This window comes from Rhipicephalus microplus, chromosome 1, assembly GCF_043290135.1.
Source record: "Rhipicephalus microplus isolate Deutch F79 chromosome 1, USDA_Rmic, whole genome shotgun sequence".
NCBI lineage: Eukaryota > Metazoa > Arthropoda > Arachnida > Ixodida > Ixodidae > Rhipicephalus > Rhipicephalus microplus.
The window spans coordinates 23,706,927-23,726,235 of record NC_134700.1 but is presented as its reverse complement, the minus strand read 5'-3'; the positions used below and the strand labels follow the sequence as shown (position 1 = coordinate 23,726,235).

Below are 19,309 nucleotides of genomic sequence, written 5' to 3'. Positions count from 1 at the left end.
CCCTCATTACCGCAGTTGTCCACCAATCTCTGCAAATATTCCTTGTTGTCGGCCATTAGCATTAAATCATCTGCGTACATTAATGCTGGTAGTGCCTGATCAATGAGTTTTCCTTGTATGACGAAAGAGAGGTTGAAGCCAAGTCCACTTCCCTCTAATTTGGCCTCTAAACCTTGTAGGTACATCATGAATAACAAGGGTGACATAGGACACCCCTGCCTAAGCCCCCGTTTTACCTCTGCAGGCTTAGATACCTGTTTTTCCCACTTTATAACTACCTTGTTACCTTTATAGATATCCTTTAAAAGATTAGTGACTCCATCTTCCACACCTAGTGTGTCCAGTATTCCCCACAATTCCTCTTGAACCACGCTATCGTACGCTCCCTTGATATCCAAAAATGCTAGCCACAGGGGTCTGTGTTCCTTTTCTGCTATTTCGATGCACTGCGTCAGTGAGAACAGATTGTCTGCCAACCTCCTGTGTTTCCGAAACCCATTCCGCAGTTCCCCAAGCACCCCCTCATCCTCTATCCATGCCTGCAGTCTTTCCTTTATAACCTGCATCGGCAGCCTGTAGACCACTGATGTCACTGTTATAGGACGTAGTTGCTTATATCAGCTTTGTCCCCCTTTCCTTTATAGACCATGTCCATCCTGATCATGCCCTTCACAGATTTTTCAGCAGGCACCCCCCCTGCTGTGCTGTACAACTTTTACATATTGTTAATTCGTTGTTGTAATGCATTCTAAATTGAACGTAGAGTGTATTTATCATGTGTTGTCAAATGTGAGGGTTGATTCGGGCGGGGTTTTTTCCAACCTCCCTGTCCTTCCTCTTTCAATCCTCCTCCTCCTCCTCCTCATCTTGCTAAGTTTCCATCCATCGGGGACTTTAGCATCGATTATTGTTCAGCTCACTGCCTCTCTCAAAGTCTGTTTAGACTTCGTATCCAATGTCTTTATCAGCGTAATTGAAATGCCATCTGGGCCTGTTTATGTACTAGTTTGAACCCTCTTCTCAGCCCTTTCCCACTCTCGTTGTGAAATTGGAGCCATTGCTCCAATTCCTGTAGTTCCATTCTTGATTTGGTATTTATAAGCTGTGAACTAGAGCAGCACACTGTTTCCGTGGAACAGGGCCAGTCTGATCACAACTTGGTTGGTGTATCCGTTCCCCTTACCAGATGCACGAGCGATAAAAAATCATCGGTTCGTTGTTTCGAAGATTACTCACGAGCAGATGACGTATCTGTGATAGACTACATGGAATCGTGTTTTGCTGTATTTGATGCTGAAGATGTCGGAACAATGTGGAACCGATTTAAAGCAATGTGTCACCATTGCATAGACAACTTTATTCCGAATAAACGTAAGAAGGTTCACAAACAAACTCCTTGGATTACGCGCGATATTATTCATTTAAAGCGAAAAATAAAGCGATTATGGAAAAAGCAAGCGCAGACTAGTGCTCTTTCAACCCTCAAGGTCAGCCCTGCACTGGCCGTACGCTCCTCTAAAGATTGCTACTTTATGACACTGCCGCCCAATTTCATAAAAAATGACCCAAGTAAATTCTGGAATTTTATTGCCGACAAAAAGGAACCCATGACAGAAATAGCAATTGAGGGCGTGATTGTTACTGACCAGAAAGCGGTGGCTGAGCATTTTAATACGTATTTTCAAAGTGTGTTTTCTGGTTCTAGTACATACGTACCAAGCGGTAAAGCTTTCGATCCATCTGAAGCATCTTTATGTCTTACTCTGGCGTATTCGCGATGCTTTTAAACCTTAAGTCCAAAACATCGTGTGGACCGGATGATCTGCCAAATATATTTATAAAAAGGTATGAACATGTCGTAAAATTCCTGTATAAAATTTTTTGTTTCATTGTTGTCATCAAAGCTACCAGGTGACTGGAAGGCCGCTCGCATTAGTCCCGTATTCAAAAAAGGGAACCGCCTTTCTCCTCAAAATTATCGTCCTATATCTCTAACGTCATCCTGCTGTAAATTAATTGGACATATTATTGCCACCCAAATAGTAAATTTTTTGGACCAACATTCTATTTTGACACAATTTCAACACGGGTTTAGAAAGGGATATTCAACAGTAAAGCAATTGGTTACAGTAATCCACTCATTTGCACTAAATCTTGATAACAATAGGCAAACTGACATAATTTTCTTAGATTTCAGTAAAGCGTTTGACAGAGTACCTCACGATAAACTGATTCAAAAACTTAAGCGGATTGGCCTTCCAGACATTCTGGTAAACTGGATTGCCGAATATCTTACTAACCTGTCACAGTTTGTTGCCATTAATGACCACCGTTCACCATCTCTTCATGTCTCATCAGGTGTGCCCCAGGGAAGTGTACTGGGGCCATTGCTTTTTCTCATTTATATCAACGATCTTGTCAATGTCATAACACCTACAGTACAAATTAGATTATTTGCCGATGATTGTGTTTTGTTTCGTGATATTTACTCTGTTCATGATCAAAACAATCTTAACACAAATCTTTCCAATATAGATCAATGGTGTAATGAATGGGGAATGACCCTCAACGTAGACAAAAGTGTCTGTATGCATCTGACACATAAAAAAAAATCCGCTAGACTATATCTACAAACTAGGGCCGTCATCCCTGAAAGAAGTCACTAGCTATAAATATTTGGGCTTGACCATAACTAACAATTTATCCTGGAACGTCCACATAGACAACATATGTTCAGCTGCCCTCCGAAAACTCGGCTTTTTAAGACATAAACTGCGTAACTGCCCTCCAAATGTAAAGCTTCTTAGTTATTTTTATCTTGTAAGACCTAAATTAGAATATGCCAGCGCAGTATGGGATTCTTACACTAAGTTTAATATTGATAAAATTGAGCGGGTTTAAAGGAAAGCAGTTCGTTTTATATACAACAAATACTTACCATCTGATTCACCCTCTGCACTAATGACTGCAAAAGACATTCAGCCACTTGCTTCGCGCAGACTCAAACAACGGCTTGATTTCCTTTTCTTGTTACTTAACAATAAACTCGCCATTTATCCATCACCGTATCTATCTTTCCTGTCAACTAGGCAGACCCGACATCACCATCCCAATTTGCTTACCCCATATTTCGCGAGAACTGATGTCTTTATGTATTCTTTCTTTCCACGGACAGTGTCTGATTGGAACAAATTATGTGATCCCCATTCATTGTGAATTAAGTAGAGTGAATTGCATTATGTATGGTGCATGTTATTCCTGTTTTTTTTTTATGTGATGTGCCCTTCCTGCTTTGACAATTTATGGTTCGCAGTATGTACTAAAATAAAATAAATGTGCCACTTAATCTATCCTTGTCTATTGTGGTGCATAAAGCATTTTTTTGTTGAAATTTTTCGGTCACCCTTGTTCTTATATATTCAATAGCTTCGTCCCCTTCTAGCCTAGCACCTTGAGCTGTAGTTATAAAACTCTGCTCTAGTATTGTTTCATTTCTTAGGAGTTTAGATGGTTCCAAAATTTCGCAGCTGCCTTTCTAGATTTTTATGTACTTCTGCCAGCCACTGAGCTCCCTTTCTTCTAATCTTTTCATTGATCAGAAGAGATGCATCCCTTCTACAGCTTAGAAAGGTTTCCCATTCTCTTTCAACATCATCTGTCGGTTCACCCCGTTGCTTAGCATGTCTGTGTTCCGCAGAGGCTTCCTGACGTTTTGCTATGGCTCTCTTAACTTCTTCATCCCACCAACTCTTGGGCTTGTGTCTTCTTTTCCGGGGTGACTTGTGACGTGCCTTAGCAAGCTCTAGCCCAAACAGTCTAATTAGATTTGCGTATGTCCACACTTTTATTATCTTCAGCGATTACTTTCTCAATTTGTTTAGTAGCAATTTCTATTTGCCTTTCTGAATGAAAATTTTCCTGTAGTCGCTCATCTAGTTTCCTTCCCACTTTCGCTGCTCTTCCAAAACTTAGCTTGATACGTTTGTGATCACTACCCACACTTCTGGAGCCACCTTCATCTATGTGCATTCGCCTGAGCTTATCATACATCCTACGTGACATTAGTGCGTAATATATCGTTGACTGCAGCCTTCCTACCTCCCATGTTATTTGCCCTTCACACTTCTCGGTACTGTTGCAAATGCTCAAATCATGCCTTTCACACATATCCATGATCATTTTGCCTGTTGAGTCAGTATACCCATCTATATCTTCTATGTGCGCATTCATATCTCCTCGTATAATTATCTCGCACTCTACTCCTAATTCCTCAATGTCCTTTGATATACACTCCACCATTGCCTGGTTTTCCTCTCTGGCCTTTGCTCCCGTTCACAAGTACACGAAACTAAGGAGTGTCATTTGACCTGCCACTTTCCCTTTTAGCCATAAATGTTCCTTGCACTCCTGCTTGACCCTTTGCCAGTCTGTACTTTTATGAATGAATGCCCCAATACCACCCCCCTTTCTGCTGCCTTCTGTTCTATTACAATATTCCCACGTGTAGTCCGGATTGTTCGGAGCTTGTTCCATGTCCCTGAGATGTGTTTCTACAAAACCGTATACCATCAGCTCCTCCTGCCTCAACTGCTCTTCTATCTCTTCCCACTTTAACCTATTCCTGCCACCCTGCATGTTAATATAGCCTACGTCTGACTGAGCTCGGTCCTTGTGCTTACGTCGATTTCTTTTCCCACGTACTGCATGTGGCTTGAATATTTGTGCCCCTTTAGAACCGTCTTTGGCTACACTGTTGGCCACAGGCCTCCGGGTCCCCCTAAAAAAGCTGTGGCTTGACAAACCATTCTATTACCGACCCTCCTGCCCGTCGCACCACTGCCGTGAATGCCATCCTGTGCAAAGGGGCGAGCGCCGGGCTCGTACACGTCTTGGTTCACCTCCATTATGCTGTATCCGAGTTGGCGGCTCATACCCTTGATCACACCGTTGGCCTCCACTACCCTCCTTTCAGTCCCACGAGACTGCCCCCAGACCTCTGGGACTGTACATATGGTCACATGCAGACTCCCAGAGGCTTCTCGGAGCATACGCATGCCATCCTCTAACTGTCTCTGAAGGTTCTGATCCTTGCCCTTCAACACATCATTGAGCCCAGCATGAATAATGACGAGATTTTCGCCCTCCATGCTGTTCTCTACAACCTCCTGAGCTTTGGCCAGTGCATTCACCATGCTCTTCCCTGACTGAGCCTCCACACTGACTCTCCCATCTTCCTTCACTGTCTTGAAGGCGCCATCCCTAACCCTGACCACGTTAAAAGTCCCCCACCACCAGGACACTTCTACGCTCCAATCGCTGGCTTCCTGTTTGTGATGGTGCCCCTGTTTGCTTCACCTGTTTCTCTCTCTGCCATCTGCCCTGTGTTTCTGCCCTGCTCGAAAACTTCCGTGTCACCGAGCTGTATGTTCTCGGAGTCTCCGTGTTGTGGCCAGACACTGCGGCCCCCTGACCTCCCTTCTCGCCTGTTCCTTCCCGCCTGTTCCTTCCCGCCTGTCGCCTTCTCCGCTACCCACGCCTTCCGTCTCACATCACTTGAGGCCGAGCAAGGCGCCACTAGCTCCTTTACCCGCTGCTCGAGCTCGGTCCGCCCTTCCTGTTCTTTTCAAAGGTCGCTCTTCATTTGCTCTAATAGGCTGGCGGTAGCCTCCTCCCGCTCATGCGACGCTCCGAGCTGTTTTTGTAGTTCTGTCCTCTGCTCCCGTTCCACCCTAAGCTCCCCCCGAAGCCCCTTGATGCTAATCTCCATGCGCTGCATGGCCGCCTTCAGTGCCTCGCACAGCCTGCACACGAAGCTCGCCTTCTGCGCGTCGGCCAAACTCGAGAATTTTGTCTCGTCCAAGTAGCACCAGCGGTTGCATTCTTCGCACTGCACCAACTCACTCTCACCCGTGGTTTTCATGGCCTCCTTAGCCATCGCCTGCCCGACCATCGGACCAAGCGCCCAACAGCCCTAAGCTCAACCCTAATCCCGCTATCCAGCCGCCTCCGCTAACTCTCCTACCTCAACAACTGTTTGAAGCTGCCGCCCAGCCCGCACACACACGTGTTCAATTTCTCTAGTGGACTCTCACTAGGTCCCCTTCGTGTTCGGCTCTAGCTGTTTAACAACTAACCGGGCGCCCCGAACTTCGTCAAAACAGCCGCCTACCACATTCACGTGGTCAACGTCACTGCAACGTTGCCCGTGTCCCACACCTACAGTACTCGCAACGCAAGCTATTGATTAGGATAGAAAAAAAATAATAGTGTTCACAAACACAAAGAAAGAAAGGAAAACTTATCTCTTGTTGCGCGCTGCTCCTGCACCAACAGACCTGCTCGACCTTGCACGACCTTGCACGACGATCAGTAAATGCTGTCGCATTTACCGCCCCCTTGCAGCAAAACTGACTTCCTTTTTACGTATTTACTGCCTCTAATTTACCACTGGGTGCTCTAAGAGCTCGTAGATCGCTATCGCGCCACCGCGACCGCGATGTTGTGCGCGGCGTTTGCAGCAAATGGTTGTTCCTTTTTCAATCCCTGTGCGCTTGACTACGCACGCGCCTTCAAAACAAAGTCGTTTTATGCCATCTACAATCGCATCTGCCGTGGTTTTATCCGCAGGGTTTGTGGAAAGCAGCATTGCTTTGACTCGTTGAGTGTTGCAGCACACTTTCGGGGCTCTGTCAGTTATGTCATTGTCATACATGATCGTGTCAAGAGCGACCCCGGTTTCGGCGACAGTGGTTGTGGCAAGGACAATCATGCACACTGTAGAAGACAGTGTGTGCGCCGGTCGCACGCGTACTTCCGAAGCTTCGAGTACGCTGCTCTCGGCCTTCATTCTACGATTTCTATACTAAAGTTCGTATGACCCACAGCGATTAGAAAATCTGTTCGGAACATTTGAATTTAGGCCAGATAGACATAGTGGAATTTCGCTGGGGAATTTCAAAAATTCGTAGCTGCTGCGGTTTTGCATCACTGAGGTTCTACTGTATGTTTAGATGAACGCCTTTTAAACTCATGCATAATGAAATGGGGTAGGTTCGAAAAGCCTGGAGCGGATTGAGCTGCTGTTTTGTCAAGGCGGCCAGACCATGCACAGAAATTTTGATTTCCGGGAGATTTTCATGACAACCTTACAAACGAAAGAAATGGTCCAAATCCGAAAGTCTCCTGGCCAACCTGGGAGACTTGACAGGTATGCCTTCTATATTAATGACCTTCTGCAGATATTTTAACACTGATGTACGCTAACGATACCTGTGACATAGTAATATGTGACAATCTAGGTGACCTTGAACCAGTCTAATATCGAGTTTTCTAACTCGATATTAGACCATTGATTATCAAATAGTAGACTATGCTCATTGATTACCAAATAGTACACTATCTATAAATACTGATAAGACTAAATGTATTACATTTCTATCTAGCTTAAAATTCATGATTGCTAATGATATAAACATTACAATTTATGATTCTGTGACCGAGCAAGTAATCAGAATTAAATATCTTGGAGTCACTATGGATAACTTACATTGGCAGATGCACATTCAGAACGTGTGCTGCAAATTAGCCTTAAGGTGTCATGCACTTACTCAGGCTCATCAACATTTCAATACCACTACTCCACGAATACTTTATTATGCTTTCAATCATTGTCATATCTCATATTACAATGAGTCTTGGGGCCACACGTACACAACTTACCTTGACCCGGTTAGGCGACTTCAAGAACGAGTTGTAATAAATCATTACTTATTCTAAGCACAATGACCCCAGTAAACCTCTGTTTCCTCTATTACTTATTTTCCCATTTGATAAGCTATGAAAATTAAAACTAGCCAAACATGTATACAAGGTTATAAATTAAAACCAACCTTTTAATGTGTCTGTTTCCCCCCCCCCCCTTTCTCATTCTACCAGACAACTAACCTTTGGTAAGTGGAATATTCCACGATATAACAACATATATGGTGAAGGAATTTTACAGTTCGCTGGTATTATGATCTGGAATGATTTACCTTTTGAAATAAAAATGTGTCCATACTTCACTAAGACACTGGAAAAATACTGTTTAGAAGAATGTACTTGTAGCAAGAGAGGAAAACAGGACAGCGGCCAATGTGGTCGTGTCATTCTCTCGCCACTTTATTCCATGCCTGAAGCGGAGCCGCGTGGCTTTCCACGCCCGACACACCAAGTGCGCTAGCTTGTTCTAATCCTCGCGCGGCTCGAGCTAGCATCAGCTGCGCGAGAGGCGCGGCGCGGTGATTGAGAAATGATGATGGCACTACAGGGCTCCCCCCTAGCGCTTTGCGTGATTTGAAGGCATATGAAAAAAAAAAAGAAAGAGAGCGACAAATGCTATATACATGAACGACAATCCATAAAGTGTTCATTTGGCAAGTCCAGGTTGTCAACATTTATGGGCCATCAGTAAGCAGTGTGTCTCCAGTGGGCGACTCTGGGAGAAGCGCAAGGGACGAACAAGGAAGTGCCGGGTCGCTGTGGTCGCCGACAAGCGGGTCTCACGATGACCTGGTCGGACAGGCCGAGAGTGGACCGTGTGTCGCGAGGTCATGCTGCTAACGTCGGCAGCGCGGGTTTTGACGTTGGGGTCGACGCAAGACAGACCTCAAAGTCGAGCGGCGTCTGACGTGCCGGTATAGATAGACGTGCCGACGCATGCAGGAACGTGTCCTAACAATGCCGCCAAGTGTACGGTGGGTAGTCGGGTACACGACTAGTGGTGGGATATTGCGTCAAATAGGCCGAGTAGGCGCTTGCGCCGTCTTCAGTGCTGTGACTGCAACTCGTGGCTACGTAGCAGAGCGGCTCAAAAGTTGCCGCAATGTGTGACGCCAAGCACGTTGTTGTCGCCGACGTAGGGTAATGGGTAGTAGACACGTATGAGGTATCGTCGCGTTTGTGACACACGAGCTGGCGTTGTGGACACACGTCTGGTTGTTGCCGTCTGGAGGCAAAGGCTCCGGGGAATGGTGGTGGTGGAACCCAGTCAGCGTGGGCTCGCCCGGAGTATTGGACGAGACACCTGTGCCCGTGTAATGACCTCCGGTAGTCCGCGCACGAGGGTTGGCGTGCAGGTCTGCATAATTGATGGCTGCCTCTAGCCAACACCCCCTAGATTGCTCCACCGCAGGCGTGGTATGCCTGGTGAGCCCTGTCTGTAACGGACCGGGCACGTCGTCCTCAAGCACATCAGTCATAGTCGCAGCGTCTTGGAAGCTTGGCCGTGGTGATGGCTGGTGGCTTTAACTTCAGCTGCGGGAAACTGCGAGGACGATGGTGGTCGTTGCTGGCAGGAGGTGCAGAGCATTGAGGCTGGTCGACAGTCGCCTTTGAACATCGAGGAGGGTGAAGGTTCCGCAACCAAGAGGTGAATAGCCGGCGTGACAATGCCCATAGTCGTGGTAGCCACCAGGGCGTTCGGTGATGTTGCCGTCGTAGAACCTGACGTGTCAGCCGTGTTGTGAGCCATGGAGGTCAGCCGAGACGAGCCGGTGGTAAGCATGCCTGCAGCATCGTCGGCCGAGGACGATGAAAACACAAACCTCTTGGCTGACTGGTTGCATTCAGCCCAAATGTCGAGAACCTTGGCGGATGGGCAGTCGGGCGCAGGACACGCGTCGCTAGTGGCCAGACGAGAGATTAAGTCTCGTTTATCGGACGTTGTTGAAGGCGAAAGCTTCGAGGTCGGGAAGTCAATAACGGGCGAAAGGTCACCTGTGCCAGGCTCCGAGGCGGGTGGCAAGGTGGTCGTCATGGAGTACATACTGAGTCATGGCACTACATACTAATTACTACTGACTGGTCATGTTTAGTGAGATGGCTTGCTTAATTTTAGTATGTAAGTAGAAGTCTTTCATTTTTATTTTTTCTCCGTGTGGAAAGTTTTCTTTTCTTGCTCTTTGTGTGATTATCTCGCGCACTGTACTGTTTCTTTCTCAATTATTTATTAGGTATCATATACCTTCTTTGGTTATGCTTTTCTAAAGTGCAATTATAACATGTCTCCTTTTTCTACCCAAACTAGCCTTTGGCCCCACAAAGTGTATGCAAACTTTCTGTAACAATTGTGAGCAGTAAAATTCAATTCAATACTTAACACTTAAATGAAAGTGACAATTGAATTTTCTAAATTAAACACCAGTACCCCAGCTCATCAGTCACCCTGCAATGGCACAGGTTTCAGTACATTTTTAGTAGTTTGCCAATGTAAGTTCAATTAATGCTAAAGGCTTCTTAACTCTTTTTTTACCATGCCTATTAAATCAGTCACTGGTGATCGACGACTTGGATCAACGATTTTGGCACGCTGAATTTGTTTTTCATGCACCCAAGCACTGTCTAATAGTTAGTCCAGCCACTCAACTTTCATAATCAATTTGAGTTTGCCCATTCTGGCAACATCATGATTTTCGACAGACCTTTGCACGAACCAATGTGCATGTGTTTTAAAAACGCATTTGGCTGGCGAACTTGACAGAAGTGCATGCTTCTCATGGTTACGCTACAGTAACATAGAAGTTCTGTAATCAAAAGACCTTTGCAAAGACAAATATCAAATTGAAGGACCCCTGACATCAAACTTGGAAACTCAAGATGCTTGTATTGTTTGATAGCCCTGCATGCAGGAACACGTTTTGACGGATTATTAGTGACAAGCGTTGCTTATAAGATACAGTAGACGCTCAGCAAATGGAACCTGAAGGGGCTGGGAAAATATGTTCCATTTACCAGGAGTACCGTTAAGTGAGAGGTAAACATGGGTGCAGAGTACAAGTCCAAAAACCAAATATTGCAGAGCCAATAGTTCCATTTAAGCAGTAGTTCCATGTAACAGATTTCCGTTTACTGAATGTTTACTACTATATCTTAATTTGGTTTTAAAATAACGATGCGTACTCGTCCAAGAATTCAGGTGCAATTGATATTTTATGTGGTTTGACGTAGATAGGGTATTCCCTCGGGACGTTGCAAAGGTCAAGCGAGTATTGTTGGCGTCAAAGCGTGCGCACAATGCCCCGATTGGCGGCCAGCGAGGACTATTGTTTGTCAACCTTCATGATAGGTCGTCGGGCTGTCTCAAGACGGTTCAAAGCAATTACATCGTTTCATTCTTCACTACCTGCGGGTTCCCCTATTTGAAAACAGCGTATTCAACGTCACTGAAGCTTGAGCGAACATAGTCTCAGGCAGTGCTGCGCTGTGTGGCGCTAGTTTCTTATGATATTTAGGCAGGTGCTTCAAACTGATGCAAAATTGTTTGGTATTAATGATGGTAGCATAAATTAATACGATATGTTAGATCATTTACGATTCAATTTCGGCATTACCACATACAGAACTACAAATCACAGTAAAAACCCGCAAACAAATCTTTTGCTGTCAAAGGTCCTTTAAGATGTCAACTTCGCAATCTGACAGTGTTAAGCAGTAATAATTGCCAGAAATTTACGCCAGCTATTCAATAGAGAGCTGTTGATAGGAGTTGGAGAACGTTTATTCTACAAAAAATGCAAGGGAGTTTAATAGCGACGCCAGGTAGTAGGCAGGCAGCCGGTACGGACAGAAATGCACGAGCAGTCCAGTGTCTACAGCTCGTGCATACACTCGCGAAAAGTGAACGAGTTCTCTTGTGTGTCAGGAAAAACCAAGCATGCTTCACTGCATGCCATGAGCAATGAAGCAGCACCTCAGTTCTGATTTTTGTTGTCTATGTAAATAGAAACATCTTGCAGAACATTTATTATTTCTATTTTCTTCCTTGGTCATTTATCTTCAAAATATATCACCTAAATTGTCTTTGTTTTGAGCATTTTTACACATTAAGTTCTTTATTGCACTACTTACCAGCTGGCAACAAAGAATAACAGACTTTTGACATTTCTTTCATTACTAAATATTTTTGTTGCTCTACAACATAACTTTTTAGAAAGAGCATTTTATTGTGCAAGATTTGGCAGGCTATAATACGTGGTGGAGTACACTTTTCAAACTGGCAAAACCTATCTTCCAGAGACATATGAAAAATAACCATTTTCGCACAATAAGGAAAGGACTGAGCTTGCCCTGTTTTATCCATAGACCACTTAGAGCATGATACAGTCTATTGGTACCAAAAATGAATAGTAACTGACCAGGCCCAAGCAGATGCCATTAGAGGGGCCCTGCAACAATTTTTGAGCATGGTCAGAAAACGCTGCCAATTGGTAGTAGAGGCTCCCGACGACACGCGAGCCCAGTTTTATAGTGCAGCGTGCGGCCTGGAATTCACAATAAATATCAAAGTCAGCTAAAAATAGCTTTCTCTTCTCCCGACAAATCACGGAATAAGCCCAAAGATCCCTCGTAATAAGCCCATCTAGCAGACATTGGCTGATTTGAACGTGGCGCGCTCAGTTGTTACAGAGGTCCCCATGAGAGGCCGTCAGTTGTCCACGCGTGCATGCGCGATCGCACTGAAAAAGCCATGTATTCGAACAAAAAAATAAAGGAAAAAAGTGCTCAAGGTCACGAGGCACGAGTGACACTTTTTGTTTGACCCTCCCATCTCTCCCTGCTTCCTATCTCTTCAAGCGCTTTCGTCGGGACGAGAGAAGAGAGAATGCGATTGCACCGTGTGACAAATCTTTGTAACTCTGCTCGTACTGGATGGACTCTTAAAATTTTGACAGCGTTGAATTTTTGAGGCAATACACTTTTCCAGTGAATTAATTTCACGATTACTCAAAAAAGTGTTTCAAGGACCCTTTAAAACACATGATTTCAAAAAGAATATCTTCAAGGTGGTACCACCATACATATTCCTTTCTTGGGGATTTCCTGGCATACACAGCCTTTTCTCACAACAGCAGCGACTTCTTCTGGCTCTGTAGGTGAAACTGTTTAACAAAACTTTAAACAGGGTTTTTTTTTTCATGCTCCTAAAAACTTTCTAGGTATGGTGCTACCGAATGTAGGCGTCTAGGTGCATGAGGACATCAATTGATGAAATCTGAGAGCCTGAAGGCAAGACTCTACTCCTACAAGATTAGAGTCAACTTCAGATATATGCTGCGATATGTGCACTGTATCCACACAGGCAATAATAGCCAATCTTTAAAAAAAAAAAAACAGAGATACAGTAAAGATCGAAAGCAAGCTCACCATATCATCTTCAGCTGAGCTGAAGTGCTCCTCACTGCCACTGCTATTGCCGGACTTGCCCTGTAGAGGAAGAGAATCTGAGCATCAATTACAAAAGCAGTAACACCGATACTATTATCTGAGATTTTACGTCCCAAAATTACAATATCATTATGAGGCATGTCGTAGGAGAGCTCCAGAAATTTTGACCACCTAGTATTCTTCAAAGGGACAGCCACCAAGTTTTTATAGTATCTGTTTTCTACACCAGAACAGAGCAAATTCAGTGCGTGCTGCCATACTTAGAATTGTCAATACGCCATCTGTTGCAAGCGCTGTAAAGCAACACCTTGAACTGCCAATTGAGCAGATGCTCCATAAATCAAACAAGAAACTTCCCACTCGAGTATGGCTCAGGGCATGTTTCGCGATCCTTTCCTCCTGGGAACTTGTGCTCTTCTCTCGTGAAACCTCGAGAAGACTTTCCTCCACGGTCCGGAATGTCTACAGCACGTTGCACTGCTGAGTACGGAAACAACTTCATCAGGTATGTCCTATCGCAATAGAGATGCAAGTGGATTTTGACTCAGTCGACATACCTTGACTGTCGCTAGTTAAAACTTATGCTGTCGGTGTCACGGTAGTGCCAGAATCCTCCTCCGTCTTGCACTGCATGTGCTCCTCTTTTGCCAGTCATGCCTGGCACTCAGAACACACAGGCGGTGCGAAAGTGCCAGCCAGAGCAAGATTTTGATGGTGATTGGTGGAGTTTCGTGACGCAAGGACCATGGGTGGCCAAAGAACAAAATGTCTTTTATGCACGTTGACCAACAATTGTGATGACAGGGTGTATTGTGGCTGTACAGAGGCCTAAAATCATGCGCTGCATACAAGCCTAAAAGGTGTACATAGACTATAAAATTATGGCATTGATATAGAATGTGACCAATGGGTGTAGAATGAATTACAAATGAACATGGCATCCACAAGTGTGAACGAAAAATAGCCCGAATGCCTCCTTCAAGGCCTTTGAAAACCAAAGGCTGGTGGGAACTAGGTGCTTACGTGAGCAGCTACCGCAGCAACCACCTCTGTTGGGAGGTTGTCCTACGAATTTTTTGTATATCACGTGAAAGCTATGAATGTCCTTTAAAAATGCAAACAATAGCTCAAATTTGAAAATCAAATTTTGCCTATAAACATCCAAAGATGCAGTAGAATTTCTTCTCAGTAAGCTAATGAAAAGCATTTTTTTTCTAATCAGTCTAATTCACTGCTCTCAATGAGAATGTGAACGATGGTGAGTGGTTCACCACACTGATCACACAAAGCTGAATCACCACCGGAAATGAGTGTGTACTATGTTGTTGTCCTGTCCTTAACCGGACGAGTTACTTCTGTGTGGAGTGACTTCTATACCGACGGCCAATTTATGAGAAGTGGCTTCATAAGATGAAGTTTGTTCTGTGTTACCCGTCCCACAGCCCCTGCAAATGATCTCTCATCTTTCACTTCAGAAGAGGTTTCAGGTCAAGTGCAGGGACAGCTACGCCTGTATAGGCAGCACTTTCAAGGGCGGATGCAACTGACTGGTCCAGCAACACGTTTCCATAAATCTCACACTGCCCTGGCACCTAGCACACTACAAAATGCTTTCTGAGCATGTAATTTGTGAATAAGATTGTGTATAGTGAGACAAGGACAATATTTGTATTTTTTCATCATTGTTAAAGCTTTTACCAGACTCAGGAAATGAGTGTATATTGATGCATTCTATATTTTAGCTGTTTAATTTGTTTTGGGGTTCCAAGTATAGCATAAGCTTCTGCTGTGAAAATGCTTGTATTAGAGTGCAGAACGCCGACATCTGAAAAGAATGAACTCACGACTGCGTATGAGACAGAAATGTAAAATGTGTGCTGCAGTTCAAGGAAGCATGTGCAGATATGTGTTTCATAACTTCCACAAATGACACATCACAATCTATTAACTGTCACTGCCATGGCGGAATACTTGCTGCGGGGGAAGCCAGATAATGCTGCTCGAGAAGTGGCACACCCATTTCTTCAGCTAGGCTCTTCACACGTGCGTACGGCTGCCACACCGAAGGGCAGTTGTGGAAAAGAGCTGAGGAGGACAGGTCGTTAACTCAGGGTCTCTACCAGTTTGCTTTTTCGAAATTCCCCGACTTTTTCACAATGATTTAAAGGAAATTCCATGACCGTTAGGTCAGCTTCGCAAACTCTGTGCACTGGAAACAACCCAACGAGTGGTAAAAAAAATCAAGCAAAATAAGTAAATAAATGTACCGCACATGTTCAGAATGTTCCGAGTTCCTGTGGTAAATATGAAAAAATTATATATATCTGGCCAAATTGATACCTCCGAGCCAAAGAGTCAGCAAGTTAGCCTTTTGGCAGAATGCAAACACACGAGTTGAAATTAACCTCAGATGAAAGCTGGAAGAAGCCCACGATAGTCCTACAACGCAGCCACAACTGGTAGGAAATGTAGAAGTGGCACCATCTCATGGCATCTGTGTAAAAGTAGGATGCATGAACCCGGCGGGTTTTACCACTGGGATATATTCCAGTTCATTATAACGGTTGCAGCCTAGGCTACTTAGGATGTGAATTGGATGGGATTAGATCGACCTGTATTTACTCACTTTACAAAGGATGTGCATTTGATGTGACCTAGATTGCTGTATTTACTATTCATTTACACCTCCATCTAAAAATCGTACACCTCTAATATATAATTTTCAGCAGAAAAAAAATAACTATATAGTACTCGTGCATTCTACCTTGCATTGACAATGACTAACAACGTCGCAAAAACGGAGTCGCACTGCATTATTTTCATTTTTCCGTTATTTTTTTGTTTCTCTTTCTTTCTTTTTCCATAACGAGCACATGCATGTTGATGTTTTATTTCTCTGGGCTCTGGCACTTAAACTTCGATGAAGTCCTCAGATACCTGCAATGAAAGCTAGGGGTAGCATTTAAAGCGATGACATTCGAATATGTGCTGGCAAAAAGGAACCAGCCTGGTCATATTAGCTCCCTCGATTCCACAGATTTATCGCAAATGCGGGTGGGTTACCTTCGTTCTTGTACTCTTCCATGAACATAATGCTAATAATTATTCACAAATTTAATAATATCATCTCCACAAACTGAAACGAGAAATGTCGATGAAGTTACCCAACTCTAACCTTGAAACACAAGCTACCAGCAATAAGTGCGTAGCTGAGGACGTTCGCTGTTGCATTCAACAGCAAACAGCATAATAATAAAAATTGACAAATCGCACACACACTGGGAATCGATGATATGCGAAGCACGAATGAGGAAGGTTGATGTGTCATATTAAAATCAGTAAAACATTACGTGGACATAAATTGTGCCAAACATGACACGCATGTCATGATTATCATGTTTGGACGTGTCATTTACCTTCCTTGTTTGTTCACGTCACATAATACCAAATTTGGTATATGTGAAGCTGGCGAAACGGCCCAGAGCACGGAATGAGCATAGCATGTAGTCATGTTTTACATGACACACATGTCATGATTATCATATTTGGACGTGTTATTTAACGCTGTCCTCCGTTCGCGTCCCGCAATACCAAATTTGGTATAAGTGAAGCTAGCGAACGGCCGCAAGCGCATCGTGAGCATGGCATGTAGTCATGTTCTTACATGACACACATGTCATAACTATCGTGTTTGCACCAGTCATATACCTTTGTCATCCATTCACGACACGCAATACCAAATTTAATACATGTGAAGCTAGCAAAATGAACCCGAGCACACCATGAGCGTGGCGTGTAGTCATGACTGGCATGACATGCACGTCATGATTTCCATGTTATTGCCTGTCACTTATGTTCATGATCCAGTCTTTTGCAATATGTCATGTGAACAAAACCACCACAAGAGCAGCAAGACCATGACGTGTAAAATATGACATTCATGACATGCATGTCGTGATTTTCATGTTACAACTAGTCACTTATGCTCATCATAGTTATATGCCGCACCAACTTTGGTATAGATCCTGTTATCAAAACGGCCAGAAGAGCTAAAAGTCATAAGTGGCTAGATAATAGATACATAAGGTCAAAGTCACCAAAGCGCATTTATTGATCATTATAAAAGGCATTACATAGCCTGGCAAGCCTTTGCTAATGGCAGTTCTATCCAAACCACAAGGCCTTTAAGCATAGCCGAAATCATGGTCAAGACAAACATGCACAAATTTACCGACGTGTGTATTGTTGTTGTTAGAAAATCAGATATGCTGTGCAATATGTACAAGCAACATCAAAACAGTGAATGTATTAACATGGAAGCTAAGGAACGCTCTGGACAACATAAAGGACAAGTTGCCAAACAAAAATTTCCACGGTCTTATTTATGCTTTGGGCTGCCACAATTGTGACAACCAATGCATCGGTGAGACCACTGATTTCAGGAAAAGAGTTAAACAACACGAATATGGCGACAGGAAACAAGGTGCGACCTCACACGCCTTCGCTAAACACGTGGAATCTACAGGCCACCAAACTTACTGGTGAAGCGCGCGTATTCTGGCCAAAGAAAAGCTTGCACCTGCCTGCACTAGGAATAAGAGCACATGCAGACAACTGCACTTACGCTGAACAGGAGTGATGGGACCCTTCAAACAATGCAGTTCTGATGCTTGCGTCACATACTTAGGCATACTTAAATACCCTGCGCCTTTTTCATGACTATTATTGAAAATAAAGCTCCCGTAGTCGGTGCCATAATGTCATTGAACTTTGTATTCTTTTGGTAGGTGTATCCTTTCACGTCTTAACTAAGAAGCAACCGTTCCGCACTGCTTTTTTTCACACATCATTAAGCTGTTCGCTGTCGTTGCAGCTGAAGGAGTGGCATTTAAAGCTTTGATTAATGGTAATGCTTATTTTTGTGTTGGTCACACAGACTGCCGTCAGTTTCCATGACCAGGCCCGATTTTTCAGAAATACCCAGACTTTTCCAGGTTTTTCAGGTTGTTAGACACCCTATTCACTGTAAGATGTGAGGGGTGTTCATTGTTTGCGTTCATCTTTTGAAAATATACGAATTACAAGTAACAGTTGTGGTCCAGCGAGTTTACGATTTGGAGCAACTTTGGGGCAGGAAAAAGTCATGTTTTGGACCACATGCTGAGCAAGGGGAACTGTGCTTAGTAGCAGGTTTGGAGCAAACGAAAACTGTATCTAGGATCACTTGGATCAGAACATGAAAAAATTTTTGGAGAATGTTCTTATTAGCGGGCAAACTTGAAACACTGCTGCAATGCAATTAAGAGGACAAGGGCAATACCTGGAGAGCAGCCACTAATTATGGTGTCAGCACTATAGATTGTCACACCCTGGCTTCACTGCACTACACAAAATGTGTGTTGAAGTGAAGCATTAGTGACAAGGCAAGCATACTGATACGGTGCCATAAGAATAATGAGAACTAACATACAATACTGCCAGAGAAAATACAGGGGTTGTTATTAAAAGTAATTGTAATGTTTATGTGAAGAAAAAAAGGTGGACGAGAAAGTAACTTGCCATTGGCAGGATCCGAACCTGCGACTTCTGAATAACGTGTCCCATGCTCTACTAATGAGCTACAGCGGTGGTCATCCCTCGGTCCACTTTAGAGAGTATATATGTTTATTTAAACGAGGGAACTTAAGTGAGCGTCATTTGCTGCCATTACGGCAAGTGTGGAGCACTTTCTTTTTTTTGCTCTTGTGGGATGTCGTGATGACAAAAGGATGGATCAAAACATAAAAACATAACTGATTTCTCAGTCTATAGGAAAAGCATCGAATCAAGCGTACTGACGCTACGCTCGTCTGAGCGTAACGAAGCAATGATAAAACCGAGCTTGGAAGCTTGGGTTTTACAGCTACCAGTAGTGACAAAGCGTCTGGTGAAACTACTGGTGCTGTCCCTCATCGGAAGCGTGCAGCTGCAAGTGGCCGTGTCATGCTTGACTAAGCAGTGACGAGACACGAGGCTTCGCAGGGTTTGTGCGCAGTGGTCACCACCACACTTCTCTGCGGAGTGCAAAGCCCTCAAGGTCTGTAGAAATATAGGATGCGTACCACAG

At 44.0% G+C, this 19,309-nt stretch overlaps 1 protein-coding gene across 4 annotated transcripts in view; it reads right to left on the bottom strand.

Moving 5' to 3' along the window:
* Positions 1-19,309, bottom strand: part of LOC119178046 (uncharacterized) — an 831,732-nt gene that overhangs the window by 779,587 nt on the left and 32,836 nt on the right. For all 4 annotated transcript variants that reach the window (XM_075869285.1, XM_075869292.1, XM_037429209.2 and 1 more), the window contains one exon: positions 13,183-13,242. In XM_075869285.1, coding sequence (XP_075725400.1) covers positions 13,183-13,185 — 3 coding nt within the window. In that variant the 5' untranslated portion in view covers positions 13,186-13,242. The remainder of the gene's footprint in view (positions 1-13,182; positions 13,243-19,309) is intronic.